This window comes from Pseudomyrmex gracilis, unplaced genomic scaffold, assembly GCF_002006095.1.
Source record: "Pseudomyrmex gracilis isolate BER0280 unplaced genomic scaffold, ASM200609v1 scaffold_168, whole genome shotgun sequence".
In the NCBI taxonomy this organism is placed as follows: Eukaryota; Metazoa; Arthropoda; class Insecta; order Hymenoptera; family Formicidae; genus Pseudomyrmex; species Pseudomyrmex gracilis.
The window spans coordinates 120347-135143 of NW_018020752.1; the positions used below are offsets into that span (position 1 = coordinate 120347).

At 35.2% G+C, this 14797-nt stretch overlaps 4 protein-coding genes across 9 annotated transcripts; 2 read left to right on the plus strand and 2 right to left on the minus strand.

Moving 5' to 3' along the window:
• The first annotated feature begins 31 nt into the window (after positions 1 to 31).
• Positions 32 to 2606, plus strand: LOC109857660. 2 transcript variants are annotated; one of them, XM_020434193.1, is made up of 8 exons: positions 32 to 158; positions 560 to 805; positions 968 to 1244; positions 1347 to 1473; positions 1620 to 1747; positions 1929 to 2075; positions 2169 to 2345; positions 2495 to 2606. In XM_020434193.1, exons 2-8 carry the CDS (start codon positions 790 to 792, stop codon positions 2592 to 2594), a joined length of 972 nt encoding a protein of 323 aa, XP_020289782.1. In that variant the 5' UTR covers positions 32 to 158; positions 560 to 789; the 3' UTR covers positions 2595 to 2606. The 2 variants fall into 2 exon arrangements, with proteins under 2 accessions (XP_020289782.1, XP_020289783.1); XM_020434194.1 differs by lacking the exon at positions 32 to 158 and having other exon boundaries at positions 197 to 805; positions 1097 to 1244.
• Positions 2607 to 2824: 218 nt separating this feature from the next.
• LOC109857661 lies at positions 2825 to 4118 on the minus strand. Its single transcript, XM_020434195.1, has 5 exons — positions 4090 to 4118; positions 3743 to 3901; positions 3319 to 3660; positions 3003 to 3156; positions 2825 to 2915 (listed from the first exon to the last, which is right to left on the minus strand). Exons 2-5 carry the CDS (start codon positions 3845 to 3847, stop codon positions 2845 to 2847), a joined length of 672 nt encoding a protein of 223 aa, XP_020289784.1. The 5' UTR covers positions 3848 to 3901; positions 4090 to 4118; the 3' UTR covers positions 2825 to 2844.
• Positions 4119 to 4192: 74 nt separating this feature from the next.
• Positions 4193 to 5535, plus strand: LOC109857684. Of its 3 annotated transcripts, none has more exons than XR_002250534.1 (5): positions 4193 to 4386; positions 4529 to 4626; positions 4738 to 4819; positions 4905 to 4999; positions 5145 to 5535. XR_002250534.1 is itself a non-coding variant. In XM_020434249.1 (5 exons), exons 1-5 carry the CDS (start codon positions 4350 to 4352, stop codon positions 5340 to 5342), a joined length of 510 nt encoding a protein of 169 aa, XP_020289838.1. In that variant the 5' UTR covers positions 4197 to 4349; the 3' UTR covers positions 5343 to 5535. The 3 variants fall into 3 exon arrangements, 2 of the variants coding, with proteins under 2 accessions (XP_020289838.1, XP_020289839.1); XM_020434249.1 differs by having other exon boundaries at positions 4197 to 4397; positions 4529 to 4615; XM_020434250.1 differs by having other exon boundaries at positions 4198 to 4386; positions 4529 to 4584.
• Positions 5536 to 5629: 94 nt separating this feature from the next.
• Positions 5630 to 14729, minus strand: LOC109857680 (ABC transporter G family member 23). Of its 3 annotated transcripts, none has more exons than XM_020434239.1 (14): positions 14444 to 14728; positions 13343 to 13574; positions 10505 to 10703; positions 9508 to 9778; positions 9105 to 9337; positions 8789 to 8978; positions 8155 to 8238; positions 7839 to 7951; positions 7346 to 7731; positions 7043 to 7158; positions 6787 to 6857; positions 6550 to 6638; positions 6256 to 6432; positions 5630 to 5986 (listed from the first exon to the last, which is right to left on the minus strand). In XM_020434239.1, the coding sequence occupies exons 3-14, from the start codon at positions 10699 to 10701 to the stop codon at positions 5685 to 5687; spliced, it is 2229 nt and encodes a 742-aa protein (XP_020289828.1). In that variant the 5' UTR covers positions 10702 to 10703; positions 13343 to 13574; positions 14444 to 14728; the 3' UTR covers positions 5630 to 5684. The 3 variants fall into 3 exon arrangements, with proteins under 3 accessions (XP_020289828.1, XP_020289827.1, XP_020289825.1); XM_020434238.1 differs by having other exon boundaries at positions 13343 to 13882; XM_020434236.1 differs by lacking the exon at positions 13343 to 13574 and having other exon boundaries at positions 14444 to 14729.
• Between the last annotated feature and the right edge of the window lie 68 nt (positions 14730 to 14797).

A 14797-nucleotide genomic window follows, 5' to 3' on the forward strand; every position in this document is an offset into this window, starting at 1 on the left:
ATGTCACCGCGATGACAGCTAGTACACGTACGACAGTATGACATGAATCGAGAAACACATTATCCGAGAAACGTCACCGAGACGTCAAATCAACGTCGCGGAAAAGAGGCTACAATCAAGATCGATAGAATTCTGATTATTTGCACACCCTTTTTCTGGTAGGATATATATTATATACAACAAACTATTGTTTTTTTTTGTTAGAAAGTAAGGCTTGGAACACGTCTTCGCGTGTTAAAGAAATCATAATCACGACACGTGTGCGAAGTAAAAGCATCGATGGCGCCTGGAATGTAGACAACCCGCTATGCTTCGATGTGTGGCAGGCAGCCTGCCATCCAGGCGCAACTCGAGCACAGCGTGGCGGAGTAACAACGCATCAGAGATCATGTTTGGTGACAAAAAACGTTTGTTTATATTCAGCCTTACTCAACTTTTTTATCATCCCAACAAAAATCTGTACTTATTTCAAACATCTCTGTATTTATTAATTAACGTTCAAACAAATTGTAAGATTGTTGTATTTTTGTTGTGACCGACTTCCGTGATATATTATCAGGGGAAATGAAATTTAACAAACAAACGAGCATGCAATGTGTAATTGTGGATCAAATTTGCGTTTAACTTGCAAAAATGCGCGAAGTATTCGGATTGTGTAATGCGGACGACTCGCCGTTATTTCAAGGTGGTAGCTTGCGATTTACGTCCGTCCCATTTCTTCGCGAGACGTTGAATCGGCAAATTATATCGATCGTTGACGTTTAAAGTGGAGAGGTGACACAAAGCAGAATGCTGAAAACCAAATGTGAGTATCCGAAAGCATCTTGCAATAAGATCGCGTGGGAAATGTCACTTTATACGAGAGAAACAAATTTTTATATAAATTTATATAAATTATTAAACAACGCGGTAAAATTGACGCTACTTATTTGAAAATAAAAAGCGCGATTTGTGAAAATTCTCTCAGACTTCGACGAGGACAAACTTCCTTTCTTCGTGGACGGAAGCGCGGTTAAGATTATCGATTTCCCGCGCGGCAAACACAAAATTGGAAATCCGATTCGGGACGTTCAGCGCAATGCTCTGTTGCTCAAAGGTGTCGTGAATCAATTGGGAAAATGGCCAAACGATCTGTTATCCTCGTTCCTAACGGCGTCTGTTGTTATAAGCGGCTTAGCTCTCGTTGCCTTCGTCTCGATGATATTTTGCTCACCTGTGACGAACGATGACAATCATAACTGCTGGTATGCATTTATCATATAAAAGCCTTTTTTTAAATAAAGACACATAAACATAAAGTTCGCAAAACAGATTTTATAAATTAAAAAAAAAAAAATGTACTTCAGCGAATCGAAGATTTTCGAAAACGAACGTTTCTTCAACGTGTATTTCGTGAAACAAGCCGCGGAAGTTTGGACCGAGAGAGAATTTTGCTACATCGAGGCCGCAGCGAGGAACCAACCCGAAATGAATGTACAGTTGATCTCATTTATATTTTATTTATTTAATAAGTCATTGTATTTAATAATTTATTTTTGATATTCATTTTGTATTATCATTTATACACATGTATTTTTATTTTTATTAATTGAATATTTTGGATACATTGTCTTTTACAGGTATACGTGATCAATTTAATACGCGCGTCCGACGCGTCGAACACGTCGGAAGACATTTTCAAAATAGCACTGACCGCTCAAAGCAACGTCTTCGTCGCGGACTTATCGGTCAACGAATTTTTCAGCAAGTAAAATTACATATTAAATATATATTATTGTCACATGTGACTGTCAATAAGACACACATGCGTATATTACGTGCACACAAAAAATTTAAAAGCAAATTTTGACCATCTGATATGTAAAGAATTTTATTTTCTCGTCAAGAGTTTTTCTTTAAAGGATCGATTTCTTAATAAAATTTGTTAGATCGAAATTATCGGGCATTGCTAACAACCTGAGCAACGGATTATTGCTGATGGCGGCAAAAGCGTATTTGCTCTGGAACTCTCCCGGAATTGCCATGCATCCTAGCACGTACTGCAATTTGCTGACCATCAATAAGTCGCGATTGACGTGAGTAACAACGCTTTACAAAAGCAACAAGATGCGCAATTGATAAAATAAAAATCGGTTTCTTTCTCTACTTTATATAATTTATATAAAAAGGAAAAAGAGCGAACAAGATTACATGTTCAACAAATTGACCGTGATCGATCCGAATATCGATCTGCAAGCGACGCAAGTGCACTGCCAGGCGTTCCCGGGATTTTTGCTGCAGGAAATATCGCGAAATAGCACGCAAATTCACAGTTTGAAGGATGCGCTCGATAAATATTGTCCAAGGTTATATTTTCAACTACAATTATCTTGTATTTGTTTATAATATTTCAATGAAATCAATATCTTGGAATTACGCATACACAGAGAATATAAAAAATTTAGAGTTGCTACGTTTGCGCAAAATATTGTGACGATCTATTTTTTATTTTCAGGATCGACAACTGTCCCGAGGTGCAAGTGCTCGATTTGAAGTCACATTGTTCGATGAATATTTTCGACTGTCCCGCCGTGTATACGATTGGAAATTTATAAACAAAAATCTGAAGCGTACATCACATTTAGTATAATTTGTTGTTTGTTTTATATACGATGGTAAAAGAGAGATATATATATAATAAACTTTTACGCACACAATGGCAAAAAGTGATTTCTTCTTTGAGAAGTAATGCAGAAAGATTAGTAAAAAAAAAACACGTATACACAACATACTAAAAAAATACACAAGAAAAACGCGCAGAGAATGATGAAAAATCACCATTCACACACGTTTGGTTCTTCGCATCTATTGCGCGAACTTGAATTGTCGATGCTCGTAGAGATGCAGAACACCGAGCCACATCCATATTTGTGCCGCTAAAAATATTCGACGCGTTTTTAACGCAACTAACGTGTTATATGTTTTACGAAAAAATATAAACTTCGAGAAAGAAATAGATTTACAAATCAGCAGGAGAAATCCCGTGGCGTAGAACAGCGCGGTTTGCAGCTTGAGGTATTCGAAGAGGTACCAAATTGTTACGACCGCGTTGCAGGAGTCGCACACGAGCTCGGTCAGAAAGAGACCCAACAGGGGCAGACTGAAGTGAGGCTGTTTCTGAAGTTTCACGAATTATAACGTTTGCGAATAATTTTTCTAATCTAAGACAATATATGTATATATATATAACAATAATTTGATGTATATAAAATCTACAAGACAAAAAGTTATAGGAAAAATACGAAATATATAATTTTTGATGAAAAACATGTCGCTCACTAAAACAATGGAATAGAAGAGCATGCCAATCGCGACGGAGAACATGATGGAATGTGGGATGGAGTAGCCAAGACTGAACGACGTGACGGCTTGTCTCGATCCAAAACCCCGAACGATCTGACCGTTTTCCAAAATGCTGTACACCTTGTATTCCATCGACGTGTAGTAGCACAGAGCCAACACCGATGTGGCCAGTAACGTCGCTTTGATTATCTCGAAAATTTCGTTGTGGAGAAACGATTTTTTCTCCGATATATTTTCGATTTTTCCCACCGATTGGGAATTGTGAAAAATAAAATGTTTGGGTTTCCGCGGCGATGATGATTCATCTTCGATCAGCAACTGCTCGAGAAGAAGAAACGTTAAATCGCGCGGAACTACGGGCATATTTAAATTTTGTAAATAATATTTTGAAGAACCTTACCGTTTTCGCGCGACGTCTCTCCCAAATTTTATGTTTGTCCCAAAACTTGACGTCGTCCGGATAAATTTCGTGACTGCTGCGAACGCGATTACACGAACGGTCCATCGCGATTGATGGAGGTTGCAGAGATTAAAAAAAAAAAAATCTCTACGCGTTGTCCTTTTGCGCAATAAAGAAACACAAATATATATGTATTTGTAAAAATAATATATAAATATGTAACAATAATTTAACAGACAATTTGCTAAATTTGCAAACACAGCAAAACAAAAATCAAAAAACGCAAAAAACCAAATAATTAATTACAATATCACGAGATGACAAAAAAAGAACCTAAAATTACGTACAAAATTTGCTTGTTTTTCACTTCATGTCGTTCACGTTAATAATTTCAAACGAATCGATATTAACATATCGATAAAGAGATGTTAAAATAGTCAAAAAAAATATATAAATAGATGTATATGTTGAATCGTCTCGGGAAAAAGAGGTGCTTTGAGGAAGATACGTATGAAAAAGTACTGAAGTTTGTTGATTACAGTTTTTCATGTATTTTTGCTAATTTGGAAGAGAGCGGATATTTTTTTCTTTCTGTTTAAAACAAATCATGGCTTTTCGAGATCGGCGAAACATTAAAACCTGTGGTGAACACTTTGTAATTAGATATATATTTATATAAATATATTATTTTTCTCTGTTACTTTTGAATGTTATATTTGAAAGGTTAATAAAATAAAATGCTAAGTAACAGTACAGTTTTACACGTATAACAATTAAATATTACAGAAAATCGGACGACTAGCTTGTTCCTTGTGCAATCATTATCCCATAGGCAGTTCGTTGTACGTGATTATTCTGGGACTTATTGGGACCGTTAGTCCGTCGTAATTAATTGTCATTAATTTTTTCACTTACGTCTCGCTTAAATCAATATCTCGCATATTTTTAATCTTAATTCCGCGATTTAGACGCGAATATGAAATATTTTTTCTCAGATAATCACGGCTGCTGATGTAATGCGTACGGTGAGTTGCAAAATTCCTAGAGTGTCATCACGTCACAGGAACAACCGGGAGGGTAAGAAATTTATTTCGCATTACATTAAAATCTACGATATTCTATGAGTTATTTTTAAAACAAATTTCAAATATTGTTTTTGAAGAGAGAGTACCGGTGACTGTCGAGAGAGATTTGAAACTGATGGTGTCGATACTAGGATTCGAGCATTACACTTTAATTATGTTAGGCACTATCACGGTAATTAAAAAATGTTGAAAAAGATAACATCATTGATTTATTTGTGCAATGTTATAAATTGAGCTAAATGTTGCGGGTGTGTGCGTGTGTGTGTGTGTGATTTATTCTTAGAACAAGTAATATATACACATAATTATAATTGTAGGAATATCCTATGTTATATACACCCTGGTTGCTAATGCATCTGTGCGTCATTTTGGTGGAGATTGTCGTCTTCTTCGTGAGATTCTTCCTGGACGGTTTGCATGTCAAACGTAATGAAATGCTGCAAGCGATATTCACCTTGTACAACTGGCTGCAAGTCTTTTGTCTCTTTTATCGGCAAACACGAAGAGTCGCATAGCACTCTCTCTCTACTACTCGGTGTTATTATGACAAAAAATATATAATCACATAACGATTTTTAACACACAACATATGAACTTTCTATAATGTACTATTTTTTGCTCTTGAATATACTTTGATATTACATTTTGAATTGAAAAAAAAAAAAAAAACATTAAAATAAAGAAAATATTAACAATTGAGCCACTGTCGTTTTTCTTAAAACCTTAAAATTAAGTTGTCAAACTACATGCTATCTTTGTCCCGACTTTATCCTGTTTTACAGTAGTAAGTACTGTAGTTTTAATTTTTTTTTTTTTTTTTTTTTATTCAACTTTTATCTTACAATTTTTTTTCTAAATTAACCCTTCTTGAACTTGAGCAGCAATAACGACAGGGTCATGAAAATGCAGATCCAGATGAAAGTGGAAATAAATCCGTAATAAACCGTAGGTTCCGATATTAGCCAACCTCTGGCCAGCATCGCCCTCATTGATTCCGTGCTCTTTGTCAGTGGTAATATGCTACTTATGTGTCTCAACACGGGATGCATGCCTTCCAAAGGCCAAATGATGCCGCACAGCATCACAAACGGGATGAAGGAGCCCATCGCCACGTACGTGGCACTTCTTTCGGTGTCACAGAAACAGGCGATGACAAAACCTGTCGATGAGAAAAAATCAAAGGATTTTATGGATTTTTCAATTTTTTGCTTCAACAATGGCGTACAAACATTTTTCAAATCCTGAGTAAATTATAGTTTTTTTTTTTTTTAATGATATATGTAAACTTTGATTGATAAAAAAGAATATATCTATAAAGTTTTTGGAGAAGATCATCTTACAAAATCGCGATTTCTCCGAGAATTAGAGATAGGTATTTTACATATGTGACGATTTTGTTTCACATAATAAAATCAGTAATTAAATTACCAAAGCACATGCCACTGAAACCCGTGAGAATAGTCAAGATTGTGATCCAACCTATGTTACCCTCGCAGGTAACTTTGAAAATCGCGAAGCAAACAATGAGGACCATCACGGACTGCCCAAACATCACCGTGAACTGCGTTATCGTTTGAGAAAAGAGAATTTCCGTGCTACTGAGACCTGAAAAAAATTTTGCACAGTATAATTAATTATTTATACGTATATAACAATTGTGTTTACGCATAGATGTGAAGTGTCTCTTTTATCTTTTTGTAATTTTTTTTATAAAATACAAACCTGACACGAGGCTTCTTTCCAGCAAACCCTCGTTTCTCTCCATCAACATTGCTCCTGACGTTAACGCGACCGAAAGAAAGAAGAGAATTCTGAAAAAATAATAATAATAATAATTTTCTTTAATTCTTTCTCACAATTATCGATAACGTTTTTTTTTTTTTGTGAATAGAAGATTAACTTCAACACGTTGGTATTGTTAATTATTACACTGATATTAATGTGTGCAATAACACTCACGTTAAGATTATTCCGGGAGCTGCGAAGTCCGTGAAATTAGGCTCCTGAGGTCCGTAGATTGGAGTTTTGAACTGTGGGCATGATTGGTAAGAGAAGATTATTTTAAACGTAACTAATAATTTACAAACCGCACAAGTTACATTACACGCGCAAAAGCAGTATACGTACAATTAAAAATTAAAAAAAAAATAAAAAATAAAATCTAAAAAAATCCCAAAAATTCACACACAACTTTATATCAGCTAAGTTCTCTTACGTTCACAGGAATGTCTGTCAATTTTGAGCTGTAGTTGCAAGCCACACTGAGCTCTCTGGCGAAGTCTTGGAACGAATAAATCATGTCTCTTTGCAGCAATTGTCCAATCTGCTGATCTGACAAAAAGAGAGAGATACGTAACGTCATGTGAAAAATGTGAAACAACATTGAAAACAAAAAAAATTAACTCTCGTTGAAGTATACAACGTCGAGACAATGAAATATTTGATTTTGTAAGAAAATCATTGTGAAACCGAAAGTCTTTTTAAATACGACTATTTTTCTAGGCAACAACAAACTCACTGGACATGTCCATAACAATTTTCATCTCCGAGAATTCGATGTCCCAGTCCTCGGTCAACCTGCCGTCTTCTATTCTCGCCATGAGGGCGGCGGAGTAATTCGCGGGAAACGTTATTGCGCCCCACGCCCAGCCCTTTTCCACAGCGTTTCTGGCCTCGTTCTCATCGTCGTGCGGTAAAAACTTCACCTTTTTCTTCTGCAGATGCTGAAGATATCGACAACTCAATTGCGTCCAATCGCAACCCGTTGGGGGAACGCACGGTTGCATGCTGTTATTAAGCTCGTGATTGACAATGGCCAACTTTAAACCAACGGGATCCTTACCGATCGAAATGCAGAATATAATTATTTGAGCGACCGGCAACCCAATGATAAACAGCATCATTCTGTGAAGAGAAAAAGTAAAGAAAGAGAGAGAGAGAGAGAGAGGTAAAAAAAATTTTTTTTTAAATTATATAGAAACAAAAAACGGAAATAAAAATACAAAATTTACCCGACATTTCGCCACATCCACAAAGAGTTTTTCCAGATGAGAGCCTGCATGTGTTTCGAATTGATCATGGACAATTTAGAAGTACCTTCTTCTTCCGGCGGCAACTCTGGAATCTGTCGGAGCAAATAAATCAAAAATCGAATATTGTTTTTCAGGAAGTAAAGACACGTCTGAAGGAAAATATAAATGTCTGAAGGACAGAGAGAACGCAGAGAAACAAATTTTCGCGAAAAGAAATCTCGATTACAAATAATTTCATCGAAAAAATAAAAAAAGAACATTAGTGGAGCGAATTATAAAAAAAACCTATATTTACATTGTCACTCGTAATAGCTATGCTTCTTCTCCGACTAGAAATACTGACGTTGTCGCCAAATTCGCCGCTCATCTCATCTACGTCCTGTCAAAAAACGAAAAAATAAAGTATAATAAGAAAGTGACATTTAAATTGTCTCAATTGAATTGAATATTTTTTATTTATTGAATAAATGAAATTTATATTATTTAATAAACACGTATGTTATATAATGATCGTATGTAACAAATGAAATTATTACGTATACGTCGAAATTATGTGAATGTTGAATATAAATAAACAGAGTGCTTTAAAAAAAATATGGTAACATTTTTATATAAAATTAACTGTTTTTGGAGAAATAAAAAACCGATGGCACAAGATATCAGTAGTGACAAATGTACTTCGTCCTCGAAGAGTCTTCACCATCATTGTCAACACATTCTTGGAATCTTCTCCAATGTGGATTTTCAGGCTCATGAGGCAGGTGTTTCACATACTTACGAATTCTCCAAATGTGTGTTAAAATTTGTTTTGAAACACTCTGTTCTGCATAAGTATATAGATACAGACGAACGATGGTATCCCATTGAAAACTATACGAGATCTGTGAAAACACACACTAAAGTGTTTCTTTTCAAATTTATTCACTCACGTCTTCTGGCGGTACGCCCGTTACACTGCTCAAAATGCTGCTTCTTCTTCGCAATCCCATGTTCTGTCGTTTGCTTAACTTCAAGAAAACTTCTTCCAAAGTTTCTAGATGATGAATTTCCAACAACTTCGTCGGTGATTCCTCCGCCAGAAACTTGCCGCTTCTCATCAGACCAATAATGCTGGCTTGCCTGAATAACATCATTTCTTTAATCAATTTCTCAATCTATTTACAGCACACATATGGGGTTTTTTTCGTAATTTCACGTAGAAATTTCGTAATAATAATAATAACAATTTTACACGCTTAAACTTGCCTGGTTTCCTCGATGTAGTGCGTGGTGATGATGATGGTTTTGTTGCCGTCCTTCGTAATGTGCACCAAGTGATCCCAGATGTTCTGTCGGAGAAGAGGATCTACCCCAACTGTCGGTTCGTCGAGGATCAACAGCTCAGGATCGGCCAAGAGCGTTGCCGCGAGAGACACTCTTCTCTGTTGACCGCCCGACAAATTCTTCACGAAGCGATTTTCGGATGGCAATTGCAAAAACTGCGTGTACAATAGCAAATAAAATAAAAAAATGTACACGAAGATTTCAAGAGTTTCTTTCAAAGTCATATAAGTTCTTAAAAGTCACGATGATTTATTTGTTTTCAATATTTTACACACATGATCATCTCAGAATATAAAAGTCATTATTCTTTCTGTCTTCTTCCTACCTTTATCAGAAACTCCAGTTTATCCTCCACTTGTTCCGTCGTCATACCGGCGCACCATCCAAAGAAGATAAATGTTTCTCGAATGGAAAATTCGCCGTAAAGAGCGATCTCTTGCGGCATGTAGCCGACCCGTGGACCGGGCACGCCAGATCCTTTGGAACCCGGTCGACCACCCAACACCCAAATCTCACCGGAATTCAAGCGTCTTCGTCCGACGATGCACGAGAGCAAAGTCGTTTTTCCGCAACCGCTCGCACCAAGCAAACCGTAACTGTGCACAATAAAATATATTCGTCACGGAAATATAGAACTGACAAAATTCTTTAAAGCTGAAATACATTTTCTTTGAACTCCGAAGTATGAAATTGCATTTGAGGAGATCTTTCATATTGTTATACTAATATATATATTTTTTTCTCGACTTACACTAAATAAACAACAGCTGAAAATATTTATTTCTGATTTGAACGTAGAGAATATTTGTTGGATTAAATAACCTGATAGCAGAGATAAATAAAAAAAATATCATACATATGCAAACATATGTAAATACATTTTTTACGATTCTTTTATTTGTCTGCTATCAAAATTCTTGTGTAATAAAGTATCTGCAGAGTTAAAAGAAGATGGATGTGGCAAATTATACTCTTATAAATAAATATAGCATTTGATATTTTTATTTACAAGTGATAATAAGATTCTTGAATATTTGACTTTATAACATTAAAAAAAAATCACACGTAGTTCTGTCACACCGTTGCGTCGAAATGAATAAGTGTTCTTATTTATTTCGACGTGCCAAGAGATTCTTTTTCCGTGTATACTCTTTAAAATTCTCTTTGATTTTGTTTTTACTTATTTATTAACTCAAAACATTTTTTTTTAATCCCAAAACATCATACAATGCGTTTGAGTTTATGAAAAATTAACTGTTCTCTGACTATACTTTATTAAAAATATACTAATTATTACGTGCGGCGTGCAACAAGACACCTACATTGAACCCTTCGGAACGGTCATGTTAAGCCCGTCTAAAACGATATTGGGACTGTTCTTTGATCCATATTTCTTGAAGGCTCTTCTCACGCAAACGGCCTGTCTCTTCCTCGTGTCCAAGGTCGACGCTTGCGCCTGAAATTGCTGTCTTCGCGTTTTCAATTCCATCAAGTTGCTCGGTATGTTCGTGTTTTCCATCTCTGCATGTAGAAAATCAGGATTACGCAATTTTTATTACATTACGTATTTCTATTCGTCATACATTATATACGCAGAGACGTAGATTAGCACAACGCAAACAATTTATCTTTTTTATTTAAATAATTTTAAATATTTATGAAGTTTAATATATTTTGGCTAACAAATGTTGTGGTTTTTTTAATTAACTCTTTCATACATTTCGCCGCTACGATCACGTGTGTAATTTGCATCACAAATATCGATATAAAGAAATATAAAGAGTTAGAAACGTTAGTAAGTTAGTTGAGGTATAAGCTACGAAGTAAGCTACGTAGCTTCGTAGTAAGCTACGAAGTGCGATGACCAATTTGTAATCTCTTTCTGCAGGTGTTCGAAAACTCTCTTTCTTTTTTTAACTCACTAGTCAGACCGGTCAGATAGGTGAGAGTGTGTTTGTTACGCCGTTACATCATTAGAAAATTATAAGACCATGCTATATATATATATATATATATATATTATCTACACATCTGACGACATAAATATTGTAGAATATAACAATATTTATATTAAATTTTAATTTAAGCGTATGAATCCGACAATTGAAACAAGAATATTAACTATTTTCGCTCACCGTTTCGATGACGCACATTAACAATACCTACGTTAAAATAAGATGCGTGAAAAAAAATACAAAGATTTAATTAATCTGTAAATATCTCTTTGTATTGATGCTCAAAACAACTATTTAACGATTCTATACATTAATATCATCTTCTCGTCTTTGTCTCAGTTAAATTATCTTCTGAACGTCCGTGACATTTGCAATATCTGACGTATCTGATTTGACTAATCGCACCTTGTTTGTCGCAATACATCGATGATATTATTAAACTTTGTTTGCGAAAGATTGAAAGCTTCGTGAGGTTTTTTCGTTTCATAAAAGAAACCTCGAAACAACACACGCGTCATAACGTTCCTCGCAATTACACGTGTTGTCGAAAGATCAATCTCATGTTAAATAAAAAACCAAATGAAAAAAAAAATCAAATTGTTGACTCAATCGAAGTTTGTCAACTTGTTGAGAAATATCGACGCTTATATATACTTCACGATTGTCAATACTTAATGAGGACAATTATACGCTAAGGATTCGTGAAATTGGTTTCAAAAGAGATTTAAAATGCAAAGGTTGTTCTTTTTTTTACAAAGATAGTGTTAATTAACCTCGACATAGTGTGTTTTTGGTTATAGATGCGCTCAAAAAAAACAAAAAAAAAAAAAACAAAAAAAAAACAAAAGTTGGAGTCGCTCACATTGTGCGAAAGAGAAATTCAAAGTTCAATTTGACAGAATTTTTAAAACGTATCGCGCGAAACAAGTTGCTACATGTTTGTATTTTAATAAATAAATCACCCCCCTCCCTCAAAAAAATGGAAAACGGAAGGATCGGGAGAAATTGCAAAATTTGCGATAACGTGTTTATTACGTCAAAATGAATAACACGAAAAAAAAAAAAATTGTCAGCGATGAGTAAGCTACATACTACGCAACGTTGTTGCTTTCACGTAATTTGTGCATTTCTTTCACGAGAAAGAGAAAGAAAGAGAAAGAGCTAGCGTATTACGAAACAGCAAAGAAAGACCGCCTAAGGTTACGTCTTGATCGCTTTCCTTTCTTTCGACTCGCCTCCTCGTCGTCGTTTCTTCCTGATGAACTTGCCTTGTTTAACGCTGTCAAACGCAATCACTTAACGCGTATAATAAGTTCGCGTCATTGTCATGAGAATCGCACGACCCTGACGTAATTTTGATAATTACGTAAATTTTGAAAAACGTGCGGATTAAGTTAACATCTGACAATAAACGGAACCTTTACCAAACTTTTTGAAATTGAAACGCTTGCATTGAATTTCTTCAGTAGAAAGTTTTTTTAGCTGTCTTTTAGCCAAAATTTCTAAGGAACAAAAAAATAAAAGTTTCTTTAAAGATAAATAAAATTCTCTTCTTTCGTGCACTTGTGTAATATCATTAAAGGAACGCGCGCGATAATCGTAAGCTTTCTGTATATGTGTATAAAAAATTTTAAACGTGTGACATGCGCGCGCGCGCGCACATACATTTTGTTTTAAACATTTAAATTCTCAAATCAGTCGTGCGTTTTTTAATAATTTCGCGCGACACCGTGTAGACACCTCGTGCATAGGTGTTTTGCACGTGTGAACACTTATCGACATAGCAGATACAACTACATCGAGCGTTTTTATTTCTTTTATTGTGACGGCAATCGAGATTCAGTCGCGTACCATATTCTTCATTATACAAACAAAAAACAGTCGGTAATAATGCGATCAACAATTTTTCTGCAATTATTGGTGCAAGGATAACGTCAATGTCGAATGAAAAAAAAAAAATTGCTTGTCTCACAGCAATTGTATCACTCACAAAGTTACACACACGTATACATGTAATTGATTATTTCAATTACTTCTTTTAACTTTTTTCATAAATGTATATTCTATATTTTTTTCTATATTTTGTTTTCCTCGAAAACGGGTTATAAGATATTTAAAAAAAATGATATTCCATTTGCAAAATAAGTTGATCGAATAAGTTTTGCAAAAATTGTGGTTGTATATATAATACATATATGTATTAACCTGCAAAATTCTGATGATGATGATGATGATGATGACGATGTCCCGTGTGCTATTACTTCAAGAGCGAAGAATCTTCTGATGAGAAACAAATGAGACTAATCACCGCGAGACCGATGGATGTAAAGCGATTAGTGTGCCCCAGGTGTTCCTCTTCGCGTTTCGAATTATTTTTTTCTTCGAAGTTATTCCCGTGCCATTTGTCTCTTTCGAAGAAACGTTCTCACGAGGTGTTCTGTAAAGATCAGATGTAGTTTTTTTCGTTTTTGAACACAATCTGTGATCTGATTCCGGTTTTCCCGCTGTCTCACTGCTTCACAGCATTTTTTTTTATTTTGTTTTACGCGGAAACTTTTTTATCGCTGTGCTGTTTTTTCGAGTTTTATCGACAATTGTTGTTTACAACACTTTTTCAATTTTGCTTTTTCTGAGAAGCACACACTTACAAGTAATATATCTTGAAAGCAATTTAATTTCTGTGTGAGTATCTGTCTACTTTTCAAGTATCCTGTTTAAACACGATTATTCCGCAAAATCATCTGACTGTAGATAAATTATTAGATGTAATAAATTCAAATATGCGTCTGACAATTGAATAATACAAACACAATTACGTCGATTCTTAATAAGTAGAGATTGTCAAGCTGATGAATAATTAATGATAAGAGGAGTTTTAAGAATTAACAATAAAATCGCTAAAAATAGATGAAGACTACAGAGACACCGATCAAACTCCAGATATCTCACTAAGATAACAATCTGAATTCATTTATACATGTGCTATGTCTGCCGTCTCTCTGACTCGAAAGTTAAAAAATTCACTTCAATGTAAACTTCAGATAAAAAAACAACTCGTTGAGAATAAAAATTTCAAGAATATCAAGACCTTGAATAATTATCATCTCGGAGTTCTTTGTGAAAAGTAGAAGCGCGACAATATTGTGAGAAGAAGTTTAAACTAAAAATTTGCACATTCGGTAAAAAAAAAAAAAAAGAAAAAGAACAAACAGAGAAAGCACAAAGTAATGAAAATTGAAAAAATTATCTTTTTCACTAAATTCTAAACTATTTTACATATGTATGAGATAAATTTTCAATAATGACCAGTAGCAAACATCATGAGAAAAAGATTTCCAAGATGTCCAAATAGTTTTTTTTTTTTTCCACCACTTGTCAAAGAAAACTTTCTTGTTTAAACAGTAATATCCTCGGATCTCGATCGCGAAACACTTGACAAAGAGAACACGACCACGTGGTATCGGGTATGATAGCGAAAGTCCGTTTCGCGCACTCCCGTTGCCTCACTGAAGATCGACTGACGGAAGATCAGGTCCGAGAGCGCGATCAGGAAACTGAGAGTCCGCACGAGAGTAAGAGTAGGCCGTCGGGCCGCGACGGGGCTTGGCGAGAACTGGCTCGGCTTGGGCCAGTCATCAACGAACAATCAGAGGTTGCTTG

Coding starts and splice junctions, on each gene's coding strand:
- LOC109857660 (XM_020434193.1), top strand. Junction 1,748..1,928: donor GTCAACGAATTTTTCAGCAA/GTAAAATTACAT, acceptor AAAATTTGTTAG/ATCGAAATTATCGGGCATTG. Junction 2,346..2,494: donor CTCGATAAATATTGTCCAAG/GTTATATTTTCA, acceptor TTTTATTTTCAG/GATCGACAACTGTCCCGAGG.
- LOC109857661 (XM_020434195.1), bottom strand. CDS start 3,847: ATGGACCGTTCGTGTAATCGCGTTCGCAGCAGTCACGAAATTTATCCG. Junction 3,661..3,742: donor AGAGACGTCGCGCGAAAACG/GTAAGGTTCTTC, acceptor CTTCTCGAGCAG/TTGCTGATCGAAGATGAATC. Junction 2,916..3,002: donor GGGATTTCTCCTGCTGATTT/GTAAATCTATTT, acceptor GAATATTTTTAG/CGGCACAAATATGGATGTGG.
- LOC109857684 (XM_020434249.1), top strand. CDS start 4,350: ATGGCTTTTCGAGATCGGCGAAACATTAAAACCTGTGGTGAACACTTT. Junction 4,616..4,737: donor TTCTGGGACTTATTGGGACC/GTTAGTCCGTCG, acceptor ATTTTTTCTCAG/ATAATCACGGCTGCTGATGT. Junction 5,000..5,144: donor TTATGTTAGGCACTATCACG/GTAATTAAAAAA, acceptor TTATAATTGTAG/GAATATCCTATGTTATATAC.
- LOC109857680 (XM_020434236.1), bottom strand. Junction 9,338..9,507: donor AACTGGAGTTTCTGATAAAG/GTAGGAAGAAGA, acceptor TTGTACACGCAG/TTTTTGCAATTGCCATCCGA. Junction 6,433..6,549: donor GGAAAGAAGCCTCGTGTCAG/GTTTGTATTTTA, acceptor AATTTTTTTCAG/GTCTCAGTAGCACGGAAATT.